The sequence below is a fragment of the Pongo pygmaeus genome, chromosome Y (assembly GCF_028885625.2).
Source record: "Pongo pygmaeus isolate AG05252 chromosome Y, NHGRI_mPonPyg2-v2.0_pri, whole genome shotgun sequence".
In the NCBI taxonomy this organism is placed as follows: domain Eukaryota; kingdom Metazoa; phylum Chordata; class Mammalia; order Primates; family Hominidae; genus Pongo; species Pongo pygmaeus.
In genome coordinates, this window is record NC_072397.2 from 10462024 (window position 1) to 10487723 (window position 25700).

General features: G+C 35.9%; 1 protein-coding gene across 7 annotated transcripts in view; it reads left to right on the plus strand.

Moving 5' to 3' along the window:
* The first annotated feature begins 270 nt into the window (after window positions 1-270).
* EIF1AY (eukaryotic translation initiation factor 1A Y-linked) overlaps window positions 271-25700 on the plus strand; it is a 70329-nt gene continuing 44899 nt past the window's right edge. For 3 of the 7 annotated variants that reach the window (XM_063660947.1, XM_063660948.1, XM_054473419.2), the window contains exons 1-6: window positions 329-485; window positions 4133-4216; window positions 7107-7210; window positions 9007-9057; window positions 12580-12661; window positions 13996-14087. In XM_063660947.1, the coding sequence (XP_063517017.1) occupies window positions 470-485; window positions 4133-4216; window positions 7107-7210; window positions 9007-9057; window positions 12580-12661; window positions 13996-14087 (429 nt within the window). In that variant the 5' untranslated portion in view covers window positions 329-469. Of the gene's footprint in view, window positions 486-4132; window positions 4217-7106; window positions 7211-9006; window positions 9058-12579; window positions 12662-13995; window positions 14088-16862; window positions 17676-25700 lie in introns of those variants that run through there. The other 4 variants (XM_054473420.2, XM_063660945.1, XM_054473422.2 and 1 more) reach the window with 4 other exon arrangements.

Consider the following 25700-nt stretch of genomic DNA (forward strand, 5'->3'; position numbering starts at 1 on the left):
ACCTTGTCCTAAGCCAGTCCTCCAAACTCACTGTATAAGAGTAAGGGCTCTCTTAAAATTTAGGCGTTTACAGTTAAATGACCCACTAACTTCTGAAACTGGAAGACGGTTTTTTAGCAAAGGACTCCAGGGCCCCGCCCATTTCATCCTTGACTCCACGTTCTCCATGCTGAGTCCCTCCCCGCTTCCTGTTTATTCATACTGCACCAAACTCTCCGGTATCCTGATGGAGTCTACTAGGTGTCAGTCATTTGGCCACGCCTCAGCCGCAGAGAGGCGGGGAGAAGTATCGCAATCAGTTGCGTCGCCTTTTGCTGACGCCAGAGAGTGCGCGTCAGCAGTTTATCAGAGAGCTCTGTAGCCAGCCTCTTCTGCGCACCCACCTGCGACATCTTAGTTCAGCCGGCTCTTAGAGTAGTAACCGCCAGAAAGGAGTCGGAAGAGGTCCCACGAGGCTGTCGTCATCGCCATGCCCAAGAATAAAGGTACTGCTGTAAGCCTCTGGGGCTATACCTCGGCTTGCTCTGCCAGTAACCCCGACGTCTGTTCCAGGCCGCAGTGACTGTTCTAACGGCGGTACTGGGCGCTGCGACCCCAGCACTGTGTTCGGGAAAGGAGCCGGGAATGCCCGATTTGGTCACATTGGGGTGGGACAGACGCCATTTTTGTGGGGCCTCCTTCGGAAGATAGCGGGCTTTTGCTGCTGATTTCACGCCAGACGGAAGGCGTATAGGTAGGGACGGTTGAGGGACCTTAACCGGACGGCCTAGCTTTCCAGAGTAGGCACCTGCAAACACTTCCCTGCTACTTTCCTGGAAGCAGTTCTTAACTTTGAAGACTTACGTATCTGAACAGTTAAAAGTATTGCTAAAGTTACTCCCTTTTCCTTGTTAAACAGTGGGGAAACCTTGAAGCATGTTTAGGTTCATCTCTGGCGTTTTACTCTTCTCCATCCCTTTATAGAGTGTAACATTCTTTTGCAGAAGATTTGTTATATATTTAGGCAAGTTTTCAGCTTCCGTATCCGATAAATATTGTGGGAGTAAAGACATCAACGTTCCCTTCATTCTGAGGCTAAACTTTCACACGAAGCTTAGACTTGAAAATAAGTTTACTCACAGCTTCTAAAAATAGGAGGTCTAACCTCGGCAGAACGCTTGCTCAGTCATTTCTGAAAGAAATTCTCCTTTTTATACACCTGAGGTAATCTTTCACTTTTAATGTCCTTGTAATTGCTTGAAGAAAACTGTAGGTGGAAACAAAATATTATTTTCCACAGGAGGGGACCATATTTTATAGTCCATAAAAACTCTGTTTAGATTATTCCTTCTTGGGACCCAGACCAATTTGTCTTCTTTTTACTTGCCGGTTGGCAGCATGGAATCTGTTTCATTTTCTCTTTATAGCTGTCACGACACACAACTCCTGAGGTACTTGGTGACAGTACAGTGCAGTGTTTTCTGGGCATTACTCTTTGCTCTCCCGAAAACCCACTAACGGGTTGTGCGTATAAGGTTGGTTTGTTTGTTTGTTTTACTGCAAAATTATTCGAGGATAAAGTGTATTCTGGGAGAAGTCTAATTAGAAAGAGTTAGCAAAGGCTTATGATTTTTCACTAACATTTTCTCAGATGGTACTGAACAACTTCATTAGGTATCTTCTTCTCACCTTTATTTCTAGTGATGAGATTCCCAGTTCTCTAAGCTATCAACTCTAAAGATCAGAGTATCTCCCTTTGCAAAATATCCGTTAAATCTTTGCTGATGTTATTATCCCTGTACCTGACTCTATCCTTAAATTGTAAGGCTTCCTTTATTCTTGTAGGGTAGAACTTTTAAACTGAGTTATGCCTAAAAAAGTTCTCGGTGAAGAGAGTATCTCCAAAACACATCGGATTTGTTTAAGGAGAATATGTGCATTTTTTGATCTTAGAAAGAAAACGAAATAAAATATTAAACGACTTTAATTTTTGTATGTTCATGCCTAGCCTCATTCCTTTAAAATATAATTTAAAGTGGATTCTGTTACATGATATCACAATAGAAGGGGAATGATCAGGTTTGGTTAATTCTGGTAAATTGAAAACAATTTTTTTTTTTTTATCATATGTGCCTTAATGGCCGGGCACAGTGGCTCACGCCAGTAATCCCAGCACCTTGGGAGGCCAAGGCGGGCGGATCACGAGGTCAGGAGATCGGGACCATCCTGGCTAACATGGTGAAACCCCCTCTCTACTAAAAATACAAAAAAAATTAGCCGGGCGTGGGGAGGCTGAGGCAGGAGAATGGCGTGAACCCGGGAGGCGGAGCTTGCAGTGAGCTGAGCTCGCGCCACTGCACTCCAGCCTGGGCGACTGAGCAAGACTACGTCTCAAAAAAAAAAAAGGAAGTATAGTAATACAGTGAACTCCTAGAAATCCATACCTCTAGGAATTACAACATAGATTCATTAAAGCCCTCTGTTACCCCTCCCAAGTTTCTTTTTCTTAAGATAATCCCCATCCTGAATTGAATGTTTTTATTATTGTGTAAAATTAGTGTTATCTTCTGGGCTACTTACTTGAAGGATACTTTTGAAGACCCTTAAAATTTTATGAGATGAGACTTAATAATGTAGAAGTAAAACTTGCTCATTTGGTTTTTTGTGTGTTTTTTGTTTTGTTTTGTTTTTTCATTTGAAAATCCAGATGCCTGTCAATATTGTCGTGGTGAGGTTTATCTAAATATGTAAATGAGCATGGGCCATATGTGGAATTACTTTTTCTTTGCATGCGTTAAGCTGGTATTCTACAGAAATCTTAGAAACCCATCTTCACATCAGAAAGAGGGCATCCTTTGGCCTATACTTGTGAAGAGCTAGAGTAAGGTGCTCCCACCTTTGAGATTGCTAAAGTTGCCATTCTTTTGGAAATTTATGAGCTAATCATGAATTAGGCATTTGAAAAGCTGCCAGACTTTTGTAAAACCCAGTAAGCAAAGCAGGTATGATCTTCGTCCTGACGCAGCTAAGTTCAGGCACGATTAATGGCTCGAAATACAGAATGTGTTTTCCTTTGTAGAAATTTAGTTTTGGCACGCCCTAAGAATGCATCAGAATCTGGATAAATCACAGAGTTGTGGAAGCCCAATTGTCTTTTATAGTGGCACCGAACAATGTGAGACTGCCGCAGAGGTAGTGGGGTGGATTCAAGAAGTTAGATGTCTGGCTTTACGGTGGCCAGGTATATGTTTTATTCTATTTGCAGTGTTAACGTTTTTATTCAAATTCTTCAGTCAATCCCTTAATATTAGTGTAATTTGTAGCCTTTCTCCCTCCTTTTGGAAACGGCCGCTATTTTGGTTTACGTTCTCTAATGGGGATAAAATGTTATGGAGAAGTACCCCAGTCCCTTGATAATTCAATAGAAAATCTCACAAGGAAATACTCTGGATGTGTTTAGTAATAAGCAAAAACTTAAAAATAGAGTGAAACATGATGGCAGTTGAAATAGTTATCAGAAGTCTAAGGAAGTATATATGTAAGCTTTAACCCAGAAATTATATTTCTGTTCATTTATCTTGTGAAATTTGTTTGTGGAATAATATTCAATGCAGCATTATATAATAAAATTAAAACATTGGAAGAAATTAAACTATTAAGTATACTTCAACCTTTAAAATGTTTGTCCAGATCTGCAGTTATTGAAATGAAAACATATTCAGGACAAATTGTTGAGTGTAGTTAAAATATGCTATAGAAGAAAATGAATGAAGTCCTGTTTTTATTTGGAAAATGTGAACAAAATATTCATAATAGATATCTTTGGGTAATAAAATGTTTCTATTATATAGTTTTATATAAGATATATTCTCATTTCAGAAGTATCCAAACAAATGTCCAAGAAGGATACTATTGATATATATCAGGTAAAAGACTTAAAAAGAACCTTTGACAGGTTCTGTTAATGAGATAATGTTAATGTTGTAATGTAAATTAAACACATTTATTATGTGTTTAAATGATATATTTTTAATTTTCCTGCAAGTGGTTTCAAAAACAAACTTCAAAAGCCTTATTTTGTTTTATAGTTTAGTTTATATGATATTATGTAGATTTTAACATTAATTTTTTATCTACTCTTTTAATTAATTAGGCAAAGGAGGTAAAAACAGGCGCAGGGGTAAAAATGAGAATGAATCTGAAAAAAGAGAGTTGGTGTTTAAAGAGGATGGACAAGGTAAGACTTTTCAAGTTAGGCTTCTTTTACTAATATGTGTTGTTGTTGCTGTTAATATAAATTTCAGTCTTTCTCCTAAAGGAATCTTAATCATTATCCTGAGCAGTTGTCCCTGTGTTTCCATTTCTCTTTTCCTCATTTCTCATCATCTACATTTCTCCTATACTTGTTCATTAAATAACGATTTCTTGGATATACCAAGTCTGGATAGAGGATTCGATGGCAGCATTTTTGTAGATATACGTTCAGTATTTTGTGTGGAAGAACACAATCTAGCTGATGCCTGCAATCCCAGCCCTTTGGAAAGCGAGGTGGTTGGCTTGCTTGAAGCTAGGAGTTTGAGACCAGCCTGGGCAACAGGGTACAACCCTGTCTCTACAAAAAAAATAATAATAATAATACAAAAATTAATGAGGCATGGTGTTACACAACTGGAGTCCCAGGTTCTTTGGAGGATGAGGGGAGAGGATAGTTTGAACCCAGGAAGTCAAATCTACAGGGAGCTGTGAGGGTGCCACTGTATTCAGCCTGGGTGACAGAGCAAGACCCTGTCTCAAAAAAAATCCAAAAGTTCAAAGCAAATTAAGCATAGACTGTGATCATTAAATATTCCATACATTGGTAATGAGTAATGTTGTACCCTATTAGACCATGGTTATTTGTGAGGATAAAATCCCAAAACCTTTTTGAACCACAAGTTCTTCAATGCAGCTAGTATATAATCATAAAATGTAATACAATCCTAATAATTGACTAACCCCTTGAATTGATAACGGAGGTACCGACTAACATACAAAAAAAAAGTAAATTTATTGGGCCCCTTGCTTTTTTTCTTCTTTTTTTCTTTAAGTGATGAACTTAAGAAAAATTTGTGATATTAGTACACAACAAAGTTGCATGTATTCTTCATCTACATTCACTAATTTTTAACCTTTTACATCTTTTACTTTATTTCTATCTCTGAGTATCTGCATGTATACATGTTTTTCTAACTATTTTGAATTTTTATACAGATAACTAGTAATATGAATTTACAGACTTTAGCCCTAAATACTTCAGCATATATCTCCTAAGATGAAGCAATTCTCCTTTACTAATTACAAACAACATATTTAACTTTAATGTAATACTGTTACCTACTTTATACTATGCTGTTACAAATAGGTAACCACTAACCGCATATGACTATGTAGATTAATTTAACTTAAAATTTGGATATGTAATAGTTCCATCACAGGCAAGTTTTCCTGGAGTGCTAACCTCATAGATAATCCATATTCAAATTTCTTCACATTTAATTATTTTCAGCATGAATACATTTATTGTTTAATAATTTATAAGAAAAGCTAGGTATGTTTCTATAGAATTTTTGGTAGTCATTTATGTTCTAAATAGAAGCCACTAAAAAATCAACATCTTTTAATTATATGAAACATATTTTCTGGCAAAAGACACTTATTTAGCCTTCATCTTTTTCACTTCTAATAGATGTTGACTTTACTTTCAGGACCAGTTTTTTAATTTTCATTCTCATTTTGTTTTTATTTTTCTCCATGTTTCAAAAGTGCTTAGTGATAAGCTGAACTCACTGGATTTTTGTAAAATGGATCAGTTGCCACATATATAACCCCACAATGCAGCTTTTTTTTGTTTTTTTGAGGCGGAGTCTGGCTTTGTCAGCCAGGTTGTAGTACAGTGGCATGATCTCAGCTTACTGCAATGTCCGTCTCCTGGGCTTAAGCAGTTCTCCTGCCTCAGCCTCCCTAGTATCTGGGATTAGAGGTGTGTGACACCACGCCCAGCTAAGTTTTGTATTTTTAGTAGAGACGGGGTTTCACCATGTAGGCCAGGCTGGTCTCAAACTTCCGACCTCAGGTAATGCACCTGCCTCGGCCTCCCAAAGTGCTGGGATTACAGGCGTAAGTAATCATGCATGGCCTTTCACTCTTATTTTCTAAGAACTTTGGAATAATCACCAAGGTATTCTAAAGTAAACAGGAATTTTTAATAGTTAAGCTATTGTTTGTCATTTCTGAGTTTAGGGATAGTGAAGATAGAGTTAGGGTTCATGTGAGAGACTGATGAAGCATTATAGTGTATATTTTGAAATGTGCCACTTGACGTTCAAAAGCAGAGTGTACAATCGTGAAAACAAGAGTTGACTTAATCAAAATGAGTGGGTAATTAAAATGCCTCTAGTCACAGAAATAGCTTGTCATGGAAATGGCATTTGTAACCCTGAACAAGTTACTTGACTTAGTCTTTTATTTACTCTAAATTTAAAGGTGTTAAAGTATATGAGCATAGCTGGGAGAGGTGTAGAAGTTGACAGATAAAGAATTCTCTGGTTTCCCTTGATAAAGTTAGAATATATGTCATTTTGAAATACGACTCTGAATAAATTACTCAAGCTTTTTGCTATTTGTTTTATCCTATTTTTCTTTGTAAGTAGTTTGATCTAATTCAGCAGTAAATGGAGCTTTTATTAACAGATAAATTTCTTTTTTTGTTGTTGTTATTGTTGTTGGTGGTGAGTTTTGATCTTGACATCCAGGCTGGCATGCAGTGATGCTATCTCAGCTCCCTGCAACCTCTGCCTCCAGAGTTCAAGCCATTCTCCTGCCTCAGCCTCCTGAGTAACTGGGATTACAGGCATCTGGCACCAAGTCTAGCTAATTTTTCTATCTTTAGAAGAGACAAGGTTTCACCATTCTGGCCAGGCTGGTCTCAAACTCCTGACCTCAGGTGACTTCAACTGCCTTGGCCTCCCAGATTGCTAGAATTACGGGCATGAGCCACCGTGCCCAGCCCAATAGCTAAATTTCAGTCATTACATTTTAACCAATGTTGAATGGGATCTCAACCTTTTTTTTTTATCTCCCCTTCTCAGAGTATGCTCAGGTAATCAAAATGTTGGGAAATGGACGACTGGAAGCATTGTGTTTTGATGGTGTAAAGAGGTTATGCCATATCAGAGGGAAATTGAGAAAAAAGGTAGGTGTGTAGGTTTCTTTTCAATAAAAATTTGCCGTAAAAAATGTCTCTGCTTTAAATACATGGTCCAAGCAATTTATTTTTGTGAGTTCCCAAAATAATTTATACAACAATGATTCATGTGACAATGTGAATAAATAGAAAATGTGTTTGATAACTTTTAGATTTACTTTTAAAGACTAATTTGTTTGTTTAACTTCTGTTGTATTCCTACCAGAAATGTTTACTCTGATTTTAGTATTGAAGAAACCAGACAAATATAATATATAACACAAATGGTCTTGACTCAATTAAATGTTAATGCTGTGAAAGAAGGAAAAATTTGGGAATTACTTTAGATTAAAAGACATTGATCAGTGCATATCCGTTCATTAGGTTTTGGATTGGGGGAAACTGTTTTAGGTGGTACTAGGAAAATTAAAATATGGAATATGTTAGACACTCTATTTGTTAATAATACCACATCAGGTAGTTTTATAAATTACACTGATTAAAAGTCTCTACTACTCAGATTTTTAATTAAAATAATAAAACCTTTGTTTTGGCTGATCTCTGTGGAAGTATTAGCCAGCATACACCTGTAGTCCCAGCTACTCAGGAGGCTGAGCCCAGGAGCTCAAGGTTCCCATGAGCTAAAAATTGTGCTAATGCACTCCAGTCTGGGTGATAGAGAGAATCTCTATCTCAAAAAGAAAAAAAAAATCTTTTTGGTGTGTTAGCATTCTTTCTTTTCCGATTTAGTGACACTTTTAGGGGTTCTCTTAGTCCGTTTGGGCTGCTCACTGACTGGGTAGATTATAAAAAACAGAAATTTTATTTCTCATAGTTTTGGAGAAAGAGACATCTATTTAATATTTGGTGAGGACCCATTTCCTGATTATTATGTGGCGCCTTCTGGCTTAGTCCACACATGGTGGAAGGGATGAACTAGCTGCCTTGGGCCTCTTCTATAAGAGCAAAAATCTCATTCATGAACGATCAGCCCTCATCACATAATCACCTCCCAAAGGCCCAACCTCCTAGTACCATCACCTTGGGGATCCAAATTTCAATATAAATCTTTCGAGGAACACAAACATTAAGACAAGAACAGGGGCTATATTTATGTAGACTGGGTGCTTTATAGTCATTTTGTGTAGATACGTCTTCTGTATTTTGGACAATTACATGTCTCTCAATTTCTGAGACAAAGGATCATCTGACATTTTAAACTCTTGAGTAATTGAAATAAAATTGCTATATATTTTTTAACATTCTAAATAAGAAAGTTTTAACAAACAACTGGGTACTATAGTTTTTTCATGTCATACCTTAACTATGTAGTACATACAACTATGCTACAGATATATATATATTTCAGGTTTTTTTTTTTCTAATTTATTTTTATTTTTTGAAGCAGCGTCTCACTCTGTTGTCTAGGCTGGAGTACAGTGGCACAACCACCACTCACTGCAGCCTTCACCTCAAGCAGTCCTCCCGCCTCAGTCTCCTAAAGTAGTTGGCAGGTACATGCCACTACACCCAGCCTTTTTTTTTTTTTTCCAAACTCTTTGTACAGTCTAGGCCTCTCTACATTGCCTAGGATGGTCTCAAGCTCCTGTGCTCAGGTCATCCTCCTGGCTTAGCCTCCCAGAGTGCTGGGATTACAGGCATGAGACACCTCTCCTGGCATCTAATTAATTAATTTTTTTTTCACACTAGGTGAATAGTATACTTGTTTTGTGGGAGGATTCACTAAATATTCTTTTTATTATTTGTTTTTATTTTTAAAATAATCTGCAGTAAATTTCTTACAGGTTTGGATAAATACATCAGACATTATATTGGTTGGTTTACGGGACTATCAGGTAAAAATAACATTTAAAGTTGTGTTATGTCTTTGTGTTTAAGCAGTTGTTAATGTTTGGAAGGTAACTATACTAGCATCTTTGACCCATTCCAGCCCAGGTTGCTTTCTCACCATTCTGCCTGCCATCATCATTTATTAAGGGCCAGTTGTATTTAAGACTATACTGTTTTTGAAATTTGAAATAATTCTCACAGATAGTTAATGGTACATATATTTTTGTGGAAAAACATAAATTTTTTAATTCTTTGTTTTCATTGTTAATATAATGTGCAGTAAATATTTTCTTGCAGGCTTAGACAAGTACTGTAGATCATCTGTCCTCATCCATTTAAAGGCCAATGATGTTTCAGGCATTCAGCTAGGTATTTCAGACATTGTAGTCCCAAATGCTGGTCTGTTAAATAGTAGTGGTGCAGGCTGAATTTTCAATGCTCTGAAGTCAAATTAGGAGATACATAGTTAACAATGTTTTTCATGGAGCACAATTGTTTACCTTTTTAAATGAGAAAGTGTATAAGGTAGTAATTTTTATTAGTGTTCTAATTTGGCAAAGCAAAATTTAATCTGGAGACTCATTTACCTAATATTATTTTTAATATTATTTTAATATTTTGAAATTTAAAGTTCTTGAAATCCAAATCTGGGAAACCACAAGTCTAGTTGATGCAGTTGAATAAGTCTGTTCTCCTCTAAAAGTTTTATAGTTTGGTAGTGTAAAGTTAAGACATGCATACCAAGTAGTTAACGGTACAAACTGTTGTAAAGTACATGCTATAAAGTGAACAGTGTATAACAAAGACAGTAGTAGCTGTTTAATCTCCAGCCTTGAAACTATTTACATGTTGTAGGTCTGTTTAATCTCCAACCTTGAAACTACTTAAACATGTTGTAGGTCTGTAAAATACATTTTACTTCTACCCGTGGAACTCATCACCGTTGTTTAACCACATTGAGAAACTACTGCTATGTCTATATTTTTATTCTCTTGATATTAGGTGGAGTTCTCTGTAGTCATCTGTTAAGTCTAAGTTGTTTTATAATGTTCAAGTCTTCTGTTGATCTTTTGTCTGATTGTTCTTTTCATTACTGTAAGTGGCATATTGAAGTTACTCTACTTTTCATCTTGAGAATTTCTACTTTTTACATGACTTCAGTGTCTTTCTTGACTTTCTCTGTTTAAGAAATACCCTTTTCATAATTTCCTTAATATTTTTAGACATGATTTCTTTTTAAGTCTTAGATAAACTAAGTCCAACTTCTGGGATTCCTCAGGAATAGTATTTTTTTTCCCTGTGTTTGAGCCACTTTTTTACATCTTTTTTTTTTTTTTTTTAAGCTGAACATTTTAACTACAACATAGCAGTTCTGGAAATCAGATTCCTACCTCTCAGGGCTGTTGTTGATACTGCTTGTTTGGTGACTTTTCTGAACTAATTCTTTGGCCATTGAATAGTTGGTTAGTTTAGTGGGCAGTTCATGTTTGAACAAAGATTTCATTAAAACCACCAAGACTTTAATCATTTAAAGAGGAATCTTGTACATGTAGAGAAATACTTTCAACATTCAGCCAATGTTGGTCAACTGACAACTCTTCCTTAGTCTTCATATCTTGCTATGCAGGATCTCAAGTTCAGTCGGGGGTAGTATTAGGGCTTTCCTGTATTTTTCCTTATCATGTGCACTACTCTGAACATATATTTGGCCTTTTAGATTTGCAGAAGTATGTTGGACTTTACAAATTTCCTATGGATATCTCACTCCAGAGCTTTTTTAAGATTTTTGGTTAGTTTATTTTTTGTCCCAACTGTTATTACCACTTAAGGCATGTTAAAAAATTGCCGCAGATTATTTTTTCTACAAAAGCCCTGTGGGGTAAACCACAGTGAATAAGCTCTGAATCAAGTGAGTTAAAGGAAAGTTCTTAAAATGGAAGTTTCCAGGAACTTCCAGGAAGTTCTCTATAGAATGGTGTTATCAAAGAACTTCGGACTTGTTCTGTGCTTTTCAGTAGCTGCTATTCTGGTGGTTTTTATTAAACTGAAGTAAGGTATGGGAATAGGGGAACTTAAAAGGCCACACTGCTTTTTCTTAGTAAGATTCACCTATTTTTCTTGAATAAACGCTCCTTAGTGTTTATTGCATTCATTTGGTTAATTTTCAGATTTCTGATATTATGGATTTTGACCATTTTGTCAATGTTCATATTTCTTTTCTGAAGGAACAAATTTTAGCAAGTCCTTATTCTGCCATTCCTGCAATCACTGCAAGAAGGCATTTATTTTGATAGACTTAATTACACATTGACTTTGTTTCTTTTTCATATATCAAATAAAAAGTTGTACTGTGCTTTTAAAATGTTATTTTTATGTCCATTATATTATTCTAATTATCATTTTAACAAAATCTGGTTTGCACATTACAGTTTGAAAAGTGTTGGTCTATTTCATACTGCCATTGTGACAGATCACTTTAGTTTACATCTTATTTATATTGTAAATTGTAAGCAATCAGAACCCCTCCTCACCCCAAGTTGGATAAAATACTTTCAAATGGGGACTTGTGAACATCTTAGGAAAGTGGTTCTTAGTGTTGGCATTAGAAACACCCACCCAGAAGAGCTTTTAAAAATATGCATTCATGTACTACACCCCAGGCAGGTCTACTTTCAATCTTAAGGAAGTAGGTATCTATCTTTAAAATCAAGCTGTTTTTCGAGTTCCATAGACAATTCTGTTAGATAATCTATACTAAGAACTACTGATGCATAGAAAAGTTTATTATTAGTATTATTTATTTTTTATTTTTTGACAGAGTTTTGCTCTGTTGCCCGGGCTGGAGTGCGGTGGCTTGATGTTGGCTCACTGCAATCTGCACCTCCTGGGTTCGTGCCATTCTCCTGCCTCAGCTTCCCGAGTAGCTGGGGCTACAGACACCTGCCACCACGCCCAGCTAATTTTTTGTATTTTTAGTAGAGACGGGGTTTCACCGTGTTAGCCAGTGTGGTCTTGATCTCCTGACCTCATGATCCGCCCACCTCAGCCTCCCAAAGTGCTGGGATTACAGGCGCGAGCCACCGTGCCTGGCCTAGAAAAGTGTATTACCTTTTTAACATCATTATTCTTTACTCATTTTTAGTTTTGAATTGCAGTGTTTGACCTAAAAAGTTTTATATTACAATTTTTTTAATTAGTCTTTTGTTTTTTCCAAGAGACTTCTAATTAAAAGGGAATAGTAAATAAAAGCACTGTGCTTGCCTTTTGTGCTTTTATTAAAGTGAAATCTCTACAATCTTTCCTAAGCTGTTAATCATTGTTTACTAATGAACATAAACCACTTCCTAATTACTCAGACTCAAGAATTTTTTTCTAGAGGGTATTGGGGTAGGCAAAGAAAAGCAGGAGAGTTTGTAATAAACGGTATATGGGATTTTTTTAGATGTGTTCATTTTGAAAGTAACTTGTGAAGCAACTGGTGATATTTTGGTATAAGACGTTTTGAAAGTTATTTGTTTATTTCTAAGGATAACAAAGCTGATGTAATTTTAAAGTACAATGCAGATGAAGCTAGAAGCCTGAAGGCATATGGCGAGCTTCCAGAACATGGTAATATCAAAATGATTTTATCTCCTTGTTATTTGATATTAATGTTTGTTGGTATTTAGGTGAAGCTATTTCCATAGAACTCTTGTTTTACATAGTGTTTTAGTGAATACTTAAAAATTTTTTATAAGTAGTGTTGCCTATACTTCAGTATACTTATGATACTTTGGAAAAGATATTAATAACTGGAAATCTCTAATAAAGACATTGTGAACTTGAAAGTAGAAGTCTCTAATAAAGAGATTATGAATTATGAAAGTTCGTTTAGTGATGAGTTTATGAATTCATAAGCTCTGGATTGTTATATAAGATCTGTCAAAGGAATACGTTTTTTATTGTGTTTTTCTAAACAGTTCTCAAGACTGGCAGTTTTCATTTAAGCAAAGGCAACAAATGTAATACTAATGTTTGATTATTATAGAAAAAAGTATTCATCTCAGCAAAGTTGTAACTGTGGGATTATTTTTAACAAACAATTGTGTTTTCTTTTTCTTAAAGACAAATACAATGCATACTTACCGCGGAAAACTTGACAAGATTAAAATAAGTCCCTCATGACACCATCAAAGAGAATATGCACTGTTGGAAAGCCTACATATTTTACTAGGCAGCTGTTTTCATTATTTATCACATTGCATTTTATGAAAAGATTTTTATATAAACATGAAGATCCTGATGAAATTATTGGCATTTCAGGAAGTGCTGAAAGTTTCACTTTCATTACTTAGGGATAAGCATGATCATGATTTAACCAAGTATTTCTCACTGATTTGATAAGTCTGTTTAAATAATTGGTTAACTAGCTGTTGTAATTTCAAGAGAACTTTATGTATCTTGAGGATAAATTGTTAACCTGTGCTCAAATCCCTTTTGAAGGCTACATGGAAATGTTTGGCTATTGAGTTAGTGTAGTCAGAGTCTGCCTACCATACTTAAAGTATGTTTTGTATATGTGCTAAGTGATAATTAAAAATACCTTTTAAAAACAAACGAAAAATAGAGCACACTACAGCACATTCGTTCTTTGTTTTTTGAGACAGAGTCTTGCTCTGTCACCCAGGCAGGAGTGCAGTGGCACCATCTCAGCTCCCTGCATTCTATGCCTGCCGGGTTCAACCTATTTTCCTGCCTCACCATCTGCGACTACAGGCATTTGCCACCATACCTGGTTAGTTTTTTTTTTTTTACTTTTAGTAGAGACCAGGTTTCACCATGTTGGCCAGGCTGGTCTTGAACTCCTGATCTCAAGTGATCTGCCCACCATGGCCTCCCAAAGTGGTGGGATTACAGGCAAAATCTTGATTATATAATCAGTATGTCTGTTATTTTACCTTTAGCTAAAATCAATGAAACAGACACATTTGGTCCTGGAGATGATGATGAAATCCAGTTTGACGATATTGGAGATGATGATGAAGACATTGATGATGTAAGTAAATAAACCTAATAGGTTTTTTGTTTTATCTATGCATTATCTGTAAACTTTACAGTCCTTTGGGATATTCTTTACTGCAGAAATCAATTTTAGCTTTGGCAGTAGGCACTTCATAATCAAAGTTAAGTAAGAGTGTCTAAAGAGATAGTTTTGAGAACATGTCCTCTATTAAGAGAAATGCTTAGTATATTAAAAGAAGAATCTCGTTTGAACCAGTTTGATGCAGCATTGAAATTATGACATACTTGAAAGGTTTGTTAAAATGAAGGGCCTGTTGCCAGGGCATGTAATAGAATTACATGGTTGAGCATCAGTTTGTACTGGCCAAACTCGTTTTGGAGTTAGTTTGTGCTTATTTTATGGAAATGATTGTTTTTCCTAGTAACAAAGCAGCACAGTTCACAAAGCAATAAATGCTTCAGCTCTCTTTTTCAGTTAACTATATTGAAATTAAATTCACCTTGATTTTTCTTCCTTCTCTCTGAGAGAGAGAGGGAGAGAGAGAGAGAGAGAGAGAGAGAGAGAGTGTGTGTGTGTGTGTGTGTGTGTGTGTGTGTGTATTGGTGGTGTGTGGTGTGTATGGAATTGGTGGTACAGGTTATACTCCATTTGCACTTAGGTTTTTTTGTCAATATCCCTATAATAAAAATGTTGTTCAGAAACCACCTGTATATACACACCCAAAAGTTATGATTAATTAGTTACTAAAAAGAAATTATAGAATACCTAAAGCAGTTGTTCTTGATGTAATCTGTGCAATTACCAGAGCTTTTAAAAATTATAAAGTCCAGCCGGGCATGGTGGCTCTTGCCTGTAATGTCAGCACTTTGGGAGATGCGGGCAGATCATGAGGTCAGGAGTTTGAGAACAGCCTGACCAACATGGTGAAACCCCGTTTCTGCTAAAAATATAAAAATTAGCCAGGCATGGTAGTGCACACCTGTAATCCCAGCTACTCAGGAGGCTGAGGCAGGATAATCACTTGGACCCAGGAGACAGAGGTTGCAGTGAGCTGAGATTGCACCACTGCACTCTAGCCTGGGCAACAGAGCGAGACTCCATCTCAAAAAAAAAATTACAAAGGCTAAACTTTGGAAAGTCTGAGACAGACATAGGTGATACTGATGGTCTCACACTCCATTGAGAGCCATTGTTCTACATCAGGGTTCTCTACAGCTTTTGTTTTACCAACATGTTTATTAAGATTGTTTTCAGACTGTTCAGAGGAGTAGAATGATTTTTAAATTTATTTGTAAACATTCAAATACTCACCAACAAGATTGTACAATTTACAGTTTTTCTTTGCTTCATCTATCACACCCATCCTTCTATTCATCTGATATTACACCTTATATTTTGGCCCATTTCCAAACTATTACTTACACTTTGAGTTAAAGAAAATAAACTGAGTCCATAATTGTATATATGCACTTATAAATTTTTACAACATAAAGTACTCTATATTTATAAAATTTTTTAGTTTTTTTTTCTTCGGAATTGTTTCTGAGTCATAACACTGCTCTAATGTAATATAAATTTTAAAGTATATCCAAAAAGAAAATAAAAAGAGATGAAAATTCCATTGTTCTTGTGATCCCAGGAAATCTGAGACAGGTCTCAGTTAATTTAGAAAGTTGAGTTTGCCAAGGTTGAGGACGCACCCATGACACAGCCTTGGGAAGCCCTGAGGACATGTACCCAAGGTGTTCGGGGCACAGCTTGGTTTTGTACATCTTCGGGGAGACATGAGACATCGATCAATATATGTGAAAAGTACGTTGGTTCAGTTTGGTAAGGGAGGGCATCTTGTTAGCCTTTCTAAAGGAGGCAGTCAGCTATGCATCTAACTCAGTGAGCAAAAGGATAACTTTGAATAGAATGGGAGGCTGGTTTGCCTTAAGCAGTTTCCACCTTGAGTTTTTCTTAGTAATTTTGGGGGTCCAAGATATTTTCCTTTCACATTCTAATATTTTCTTCATGTACCTCCCTTTGGGGACCCTGAGCCAGAGGTTTTTTTGGGGATTAAACAGAATTGGCATTTACTTCATGTTGCAATAACCAAAAGCATAAATATTTCGTTGTAGGTTAAGGGCAAATCTGAACATTTCCACAGTTGGTGGCCTTGGAGGCCTCTTTGGAAAATTCAAAGAACCTATCCAGACTACATAGTGGAACACAAAGCTACATACCCAGATGTTAGAATAAGGATCTAGACATAGCTAAGATTTTTCTCAGGGAGTAGGGGGAAGAAACTTTCTTAGAGTTATGCCATTTCTTTTGGAACTAGGCCCAGTAGGGTAACAGGGGAAGGGATGTAAAGACAATGGCTAATAAAGGAAGTTTAGTTTCTTTTGAGTTTCTTTTGCTTATTAGGAGAGAACACTGTAGACGACTTATAGGTGTTCTAGTTTTACTTCTGTGACTACATGGACTCCGAATTTGGTTAGGACCATATTTATCCCATTTTTAAAGGAATTACATCTATTTTGTCTGTGTCCACCCTCAGAATATAAGATCTGTAATCACTACCACAAAAGGAAGTAAGGACAAACAAAACTTCAAAAATGTTCCGATATATGATATATAATAACATTCTGAAAGAGCATAAAGATTTACTGGTAACACAAAGGAAATGAGAAAAATCTAATATACAGAATACTCAGTTCAAAACGATTTACTTCACAGTTTACCACTGGGAGTCTTTATATGCAGTAGAATGTTGTAGTAAGAGTTATTTTTCTATGGATCTGATGTTCTTTTCAATTACAGATCTAAACTGAACCAAGTGTTTTTACATGACATGTTCTCTGAGGATGGTTCTACAGTTGGGATTTTGGCCATCATCAGTTAAGAAGAGAAATTCATTTAGTGTGTAGTTTCTGAAAGCAAACTGATTTATTTTCATTGTTTTAAAGTATTTATTTCTTTAAAAGCTGATGACACTGAATTATCTTAAGTTAAATGTTAATACTTTATTGTTTCCATGTAATGGAACTTAAGGATAAAAGACCATAATATTTGCTGTTAAAAGAAATAAACAAATGCCTTTCCTACTGTGATAACGTCAAGTAACTGGATATTTTGAATACATTTCTGCCTTGTAATCATTCTGGGTTCTAATAAGCCCTACTTCCACCTAATCTGTTTACAGTCTTTCTGTATGTTTTTGTTACTTAGATGGTCTCATAAGGTTTCGATACAATTTGAAGACAGAAATCTGCATTTAGAATCAGAAAACATGGACATATTTTTCATATTTATCTAGCCATATGTAATTTTATACTAACATTGATAGTTTATAAATTCTTTTCATCCTTTGTGCCTCGATTATTAAGGAAAAAAAAAAGTCCAACATACAGTTTTTAAAGTGTGGCATTTTTGAGTGGTAATTTAGAATGTGTAAGATTAAGAGTTAAAGAAATTGAACAATAAGTGGCAACCAATTATCTTAACATTGGAAATACTGGAGTAACATTTTGTTTTCAAAGGTTATTCATTGTAATCCACTGTTTTGGCTTTCATGAACAAGTAAATTACAATGTATAAATGAAAAACAGTTTCATAATAAATTCTATAAACTGAGCCATTCTCAGACTGTCTCTAAACTGCCAAAGGAGGAAGCAACCATACTGAATGGAAAGATAGTTTCAGCCTACCTTCAGTGGCTCACACCTGTAATCCCAGCACTGTGGGAGGCCTATGGGGGCACATCACCTGAGGTCAGGCATTCAAGACCAGCCTGACCAACATGGCAAAACCTCATCTCTACTAAAAATACAAAAATTAGTGGGGCATGGTAGTGCATGCTTGTATTCCCAGCTACTCAGAAGCCTAAGGCAGGAGAATCGCTTAAACCTGGAGGCAGAGGTTGCGATGAGCTGAGATCTCACCACTGCACTCCAGCCTGGGCGACAGAGCAGGACTCAGTCTCAAAAAAAACAAAAACAAATAAACAAAAAAGATCGCTTCAGTTACCTGAATGGAAGAGCCACAACAAGTAATGTGATAAAAAGAGCCATGTGTAGCCGGGGGCAGTGGCTCACACCTGTAATCCCAGCACTTTGGGAGGCCGAGGTGTGTGGATCACGAGGTCAGGAGATTGAGACCATCCTGGCTAACACGGTGAAACCCCATCTCTACTAAAAATACAAAAAAAATTAGCCGGGCGTGGTGGCGGGTGCCCCCAGCTACTCGAGAGGCTGAGGCAGGAGAATGGCATGAACCCGGGAGGCGGAGCTTACAGTGAGCCAAGATCGTGCTATTGCACAGTGGCCTGGGCAACAGAGCGAGACTCCGTCTTGAAAAAAAAAAAAAAAAGCCATGATCAGTATATTTTTGGCTTAACTTTATGTTGTTACTGCATTTCATTGTGCGTACGGATTCATTTATTTATTTATTTTGAGACGGAGTCTTGCTCTGTTACCCAGGCTGGAGTGCAGTGCAGTGGGTCCATCTCGGCCTACTGCAAGCTCCGCGTCCGTGATTCACGCCATTCTCCTGCATCAGCCTCCCTGGTAGCTGGGACTACAGGTGCCTGCCACCATGCCCGGCTAATTTTTTTGTGTGTTTTTAGTAGAGACGGGGTTTCACCTTGTTAGCCAGGATGGTCTCGATATCCTGTCCTCGTGATCCGCCCGCCTCGGTCTCCCAAAGTGCTGGCGGTAACAGGCATGAGCCACCGCGCCTTCCCCTCTCCCCTCCGCTTCCTGCGCCCGGCCGATTTTTTTTTTTTTTTTGGATACATACTAGTAAGAATTTATATCATAATCTTCCCTTTTAAAGTTTTGTTCTGATAGTTACAAGGTGAATATAAAGGCTGGACTTGTTAAGAGTTCACTGGGTACTGTTAAATCTCACATAACTTTAAAAGGAGAGTTTTCAGTTAGTTTGTGAAACATTGTATTTGTTCTCCTGAAAATTTTTCCGTAATGAAAATATAAAGGGAATCTGTCATCACATGGTTTTAGTAATACAAATATATATACATGAGAGAGAGAAAAACTTCCTATGGCTTCTTAAAATCTTGCCATTTTATTTCTTTAATGTGAAAACTCTGGATTCAAACTCTAAGGCCAGAAAGTTAGTACATTATTAAATCTAAGAATAAGAAATAAAAGCTCACAGTATATGCAATAATCCCACTTACAGTAACCGCAAATAAAACAAAATAGCTAGGAATACAGCTAACCAGAGAGGTGGAAGATTCCTAAAAGGAGACAAAACTCTGTCAAAAGAAATCAGAGATGACACAAATAAACATTTCATGCTACTGGGTTGGAAAAATCAATATTGTAAAAAATGGCTATACTGCTGAAAGCAATTTTTAGATCAAACTACCAATGCCATTCATTCTTCACAGAACTAAGAGAAAAAAAAATTAAAAATTCATATAGAAACAAAAAAGTACCCAAATAGCCAAGCAATCCAAAGCAAAAGGAACAAAGCTTCAGGCTTCACACTGTCTGACTTCAAACAATACTGCAAAAGCAAAGTAACCAGACACAGAAACAGACACATAGACCAATATAATAAAATAGAAAGCTCAGAAATAAAGCCACACACCTATAATCATATGATCTTTGACAAAGCCAACAAATGGGGAAAGGACCTCTTATTCAATGACTGATGCTAGAATAACTGGCTAGTCATATGAATGCAGAATATTAAAGCTGGATCCATGTCTTTCACCATATACAACAATTAAGTCTTCAATCTGGGAAAGCTGACTGGAAAAAAAAAAAAACTCAAGATGGATTAAAGATTTAAATGTAACACCGCACACTAAAAATTCTGGAAGAGAGTATTTCTCCTACTGTGGAGCAAGATTGCTGAATGGAAGGTTCCGCTTATTTTTGCCACCACAGGAACACCAAATTTAATAACTATCTCAAAAATTAAATGAAAAACCTGGTGAGCTCTCACAGTACCTACTTGTAAATTAATACTGCTGGAAATGGAACTAAAGAGAGCAAGACAGACAGTCTTGAGTTACAAACTCCACCTTTACCCCACCCACCAGCAGTGGCCGTGTGGCATGGCCAGATAATGTGTGCTAGTGAAAGGGAAAACAGTGATTGTGAGACTTTGCATTTAGCTCAGTGGTGTCTTGTCACACTGGAAAGCAAAACTGCTGAACTCAGCTGATGCCTGTCTGTGAAGGGAACATTTAGACCAGCCCTAACCAGAGAGGAATTGCCCATTCTAGCAGTCAGAACTTGAGTTTTGGCCAACCTCACCACCAGAAGCCAAAATATTCTGGTGACCTACATAATCCTGAAAGGTAACCTAGGCCACAAAGACTGCAAATCCAAGACAAGTCCTAGTTCTGGGTTAGGCTGAAAACCAATGAACTTAGGGGCCACATGAGACAACAGCTGGGTTGGCTGAGGGAGTGCTTTCACCATCCCTCCCTCAACCCCAGGCAACACAGTTCATGGCTCTAAAAGATACCCCTTATTTCCACTTAAGGAGACAATAGAAAAAAGTAGAAAAGATTTTGTCTTGCATCTTGGGTACTAGGCCACAGTAGGGTAGGACAACTGGTCAGTGTTGTGAGGCCCCACTATTCATAATAGCCAAGATTTTGAAACTACCTCAGTAGCCATCAACAGAAGGATGGATAAAGAAATGTGCTATAGATGCGACAGATTTCTGTTTAGCTATGAAAATAATTAGATCCTGTAACTTGTAACAACCCAGATGGAACTAGAGTTTATTATGTTAAGTGAAATGAGTTGGGTACAGATAGAAAAACTACACATGGTCTCACTTATCTGTGTCAGAGCTGTAAGTTAAAACAATTGATATTGTGGAAATAGAGCATAGAAGGGTGGTGTGTGAGAAAAGGGGGATGATTAATGGATACCAACACTATTTGGAATGAGTGAATATTATCTAGTATATGCTACCACAATTGAATGAGCATAGCTGAAAATAATTGTATTTTTAAAAAATAACTAAAATAGTCAAAATTAATTACACATTTTTAAATAACTAAAGGAATAGAAAGATTGTAACACAAAGGATAAATGCTTGAGGTGATGGATGTGCCATTTGCTGTTATGCATTTCATGGCTGTATCGAAATATCTCAAATAATCCATTAATGTGGGCACCTTGTGTGTACTCCCCCCAAAATTAAAAATTAAATTCTGAAAGACAAGCTAGGAAATACTCTCCTTAATATCAATTTTGGCAAATAATTTTGGGCTAAGTTACATTTAGCAATTGCAACAACAAAACAAATATAGGCAAGTGGAACTAAAAGACTTATGCATGGCAAAAGAAATTGTCAACAGAGCAAACAAATAACCTACAGAATGGGTGAAAATATTTACAAACTATACATCCAACAAAGGCTTAGCATCTAGAACATGTAAAAAACTGAGATGAATCAACAAGGGAAAGCCTCATTTAAAAAAATGGGCAAAGATCATTAACACTTTATAAGATGTACAAGTGGTTAACAAATACATAAAAAAGCTGTTCAGCATCACTAATTGTCACAGAAATGCAAATCAAAACCACAATGAGATATCAACTGACACCAGTCTGAATGGCCATTATTAGTAAGTCAAAAACCAACAGAGGCTGGCAAGGCAATGGAGAAAAGGAAACACTTATAAACCTTGTTGGTGATAATATAAATTAGTCCAGGCACTGTGGAGAGCAGTTTGGAAATTTCCCAAAGAAATCAAAACTGAAGTACCATTCAACCCAGCAAGCCCATTACTAGATGTATACTTAATAGCAAATAAATTATTCTACCAAAAAGACACATGCACTCATATGTAATCACTGCTATTCACAACAGCAAAAACATGGAATCAAACTTAGTGGCCATCAGCGGTAAACAGGATAAAGAAAGTATGCCGTATGTATGCTGTGGAACACTGTGCAGCCATAAAAACAATGAAATAATATTGTTTGCAGTAATATGGATGGAGTTAGAAGCCATAATCCTAATCAAATTAATGCAGAAACAGAAAACCAAATACTACATTTTCTCACAAATTGAAGTTAAGCATTGAGCACACATTGGCGTAAATATGGGAACAATAAAAACTAGATGACTGGAAATGAGAGGTGGGTGAGGGGATTGAAACCTACTTACAGGGTACTATGCTACCCACCTGGGGTGATGGGATTTGTACTCCAAAACAGTATCCCACGATATTCTCATGTAACAAATCTGCACCTGAACTTTTATATCTGAAAGTTAAGATTTAATAATAATAAATAAGAGAAGACATGAATAAATAAAATCAGAAATAAAACTATTACAATGATTAGAATAGAATTACAGAAAATTATTACAGACTGTTATGAGCAAAACTATCAAACTGGAAAATTTTAAATGACATTGATAAATTCCTGGACATGTAAAACAAAATCAGAAAAAAAAATAGATAACCTCAACAGACCTGTAATAACAAAACTGATTCAGTAATAAAATATTTCCAACAAATCCAGAACCAGATGGCTTCATTGCTGAATTCTACTAAACTTTAAATATAGAACTAACATTAATTTTACTCAGTCTACTCAAACAAAATTAAAGAGGCATGGCTTCTCCCTAATTCCATGGGGCCAACATTGCCCTGATACCAAAATTATACAAAGATTTAAGAAAAAGAAACAACTACAGGCCTATATTGTTGATTAGCAGAGATCCACAAATTCTCAACGAACTACCAGCAAAGTGAATCTAATAATACATTTTGAAGATAATACCCCATGATCAAGTAGAATTTATCTGATGAATGAAAAGATTTTCAACATATACAAATCAACATACATCACATTCAGAGAATAAAAGACAAAAATGACATTATCTCAATAGATGCAGAAAAACATTAAATAAAATTTAACATCACTATGATTTATAAAAACACTTTGGCATGGAGTGAATATACTTCAACATAGTAAAGGCCATATATAATAAGCACATAGCTAATATCATGAATGTGGAAAAGCTGAAAACATTTTCTCTAAAAAGTAGAATAAGACAAGAATGCCCTCACTCAACACTCCAGTTAAATATAGTATTACAAGTCCAAAGCAGAGCAACAACACAAATTTAATTCAAATTGAAATAAGGGCAGTCAGATTGTCTCTTTGCAGAAAAATCTAAACCAATTGCATATTGAAAAAACCTAAGGAAGCCTACTTAAAAGCCAACACCTAACACTAACAAAACTAACAAAAAGAGTTTTCTGTGAGATCTAGTAGAGACAGTGATGCCCTTTTTTTTTAATCACTTGTATTTAACTTATTCTTGCAATTTTTAGTCACAGATATTAGGAAGAAAGAAATGCATTGAAATGGAAGGTTTGGACATGTTTTATGTCTTCCAAAGGGAAAAAGTAAAATTACCTCTAGATGCAGATAGCATGTTCTTACATGAAGAAGAGCCTAAAGACTCTATCTGCCTGTCCCATCTCCACAAAATACCCACAAAGCAAAACTATAAACACTAGTAAAGGGACTTGGTGAAGTTCCAGAATACAAAATCAACATAAAAAATTAGTGACATTTGTATACATCAATAACAAATTGTCTAAAAGTAAAATATAAAACATTCTTTGAAAAGAGTGAAAGACAAATGAAAAAATCATTTCATTTGTATTTAAGTACTACAGTTGGAGCAAGCAATAAAAATGTTCAAATTCTAAGAGAACAAACTAGTGAAAAAGTTAGTTTGGAGACTGAGGACTTTGAAGAGTTCCACATACAATGAAGTTTCTAAAAAGCCATCTGCATTTTCAGGGAAGGATACATGCTCAGAAAGTCCCAGTAGTTCTTTCTTTAACCGTTATTTTATCTAAAATGTTCAATATAAGCAGAGACAGTAAATATTGATAAGGAATTGTAAACAACTGTCCAATCATTGAAGAAGTACGCTACAGGGGGAAAAAAAAAAAAAAAAAAACAACTCTTTAGACAATGGAGAATATTTTTCTACTTTTTCTTCCTATCTTCCTACAGGTGTGTAAAAAACTTCTGTGAAACCTCAAACTAGTAACAAGCAAAATGAACAAAGATTTTATGACCCTGAGGGACATAAAACAAATAGAAAACCTTCATTATTGTTTCACTTTATTTCTATAAGATGCTTTTCAGCCTGTAGTGCGGGAGTGAAAACAGATAAAACTAGTGGCTTTCCTGATTTAAGGATATGGACATACTGGTACTGGAACCAATCCCTCATGGATACAGAAATATGACTGTATAGACTGTTCTCAAAAACATTAAAAGTAGAACTATCATATAATTAATCAAGCTATCCTTTTATGTACATTCAAAGAAAAAATAGTGGAATACAGTTCAGCATTAAAAATAAAATTCTGCTATTTGGGAAAACATGGATAAACCTGGAGAAGACTAACAAGACACAGATAATGCAAATAGAAAAAACACTAATATTGGATGATCACACATACGTGAAGCTTTATAAGTGAACTAGATGGAAGATAATAGTAGAATGCTAGTTACCAGGGAGAGGGTAGGTGTAGGAAAAATTAGGAGATGTGAGTTAAAGGGTTTTAAGTTTCAGTTATGTAAAATAAATAATTTATAAAGATAATTGCACAGCTTGGTGACTAGAGGTAATACTGTATGTACTTCAAACATTAAGACAGTAGACGTTAAGTATTTTTTTTTACAAACATAGTAACTTTGGAAATCTAAATATGTGAATTAGAGTGACTATAGTGATTATTTTGCCACAAATATGTATATCAAAACATCATGCTGTTCACTTCAAACATACAATTTCAATGTCATTTTTTAAAAAAATTTATTTGCGTATATTTTCAGCAGGAATACATTTGTCGGTAGTTTCATTTGTTGTTGCGTCCTTGCCTGGTTTGAGTATCACGATAATAATAACTTTGTAGAATGAATTAGGAAGAAGTTTATTCTCACTGACTTTTTGGAATAGTTTTAGAATAAATTGTATCAAGTCTTTTTTGTGTGTTTCTAGAGTTTGGCTGAAAATTCATCCATTCCTGGTCTTTTTTCTTGTTTGGGAAATATTTATTACTTACTTAATATTCCTACTCATTATTTTATTACTGATTCACTCTTGCTACTTGTTGCTCTGTTCAGGATTTCTCTTTTTCACTTGTACAATCTTGGTAGCTTGTGTGTTTCCAAGAATGTATCCATTTACTCTTGTTGTCTGCTTGGTGAGCATACAGTTGTTAATAAAAACCTCAACAAAACACTCTCAAGTAAAATCCAATAATACATTAAAATATAATATACCATGACGAGTGCAAGGTCGAGATATCCAAATGAATAGATGTGATTTACCACATAAACATAATTAAAACAAAAACCATATAATCAGAACAGATGCACAAAGAAGATAATGCCTCACATTTTTTTTTAAAAGGTCATAGACAACAAACTCACAGCCAACATCATACTGAACAGAAAAGTTTGAAAGCATTATGTCTAAGAACTGACACAAGATGAGGCTGTGTCTACTATCACTCCTAATTATCATAGGAATAGTAGTTCTAGACAGAGAAGTTAGGCAAACAATGGAGATAAAAAGTATCCCAATTTTTGAGAATAAGAAAGTTGTGATATACCTGCTTGC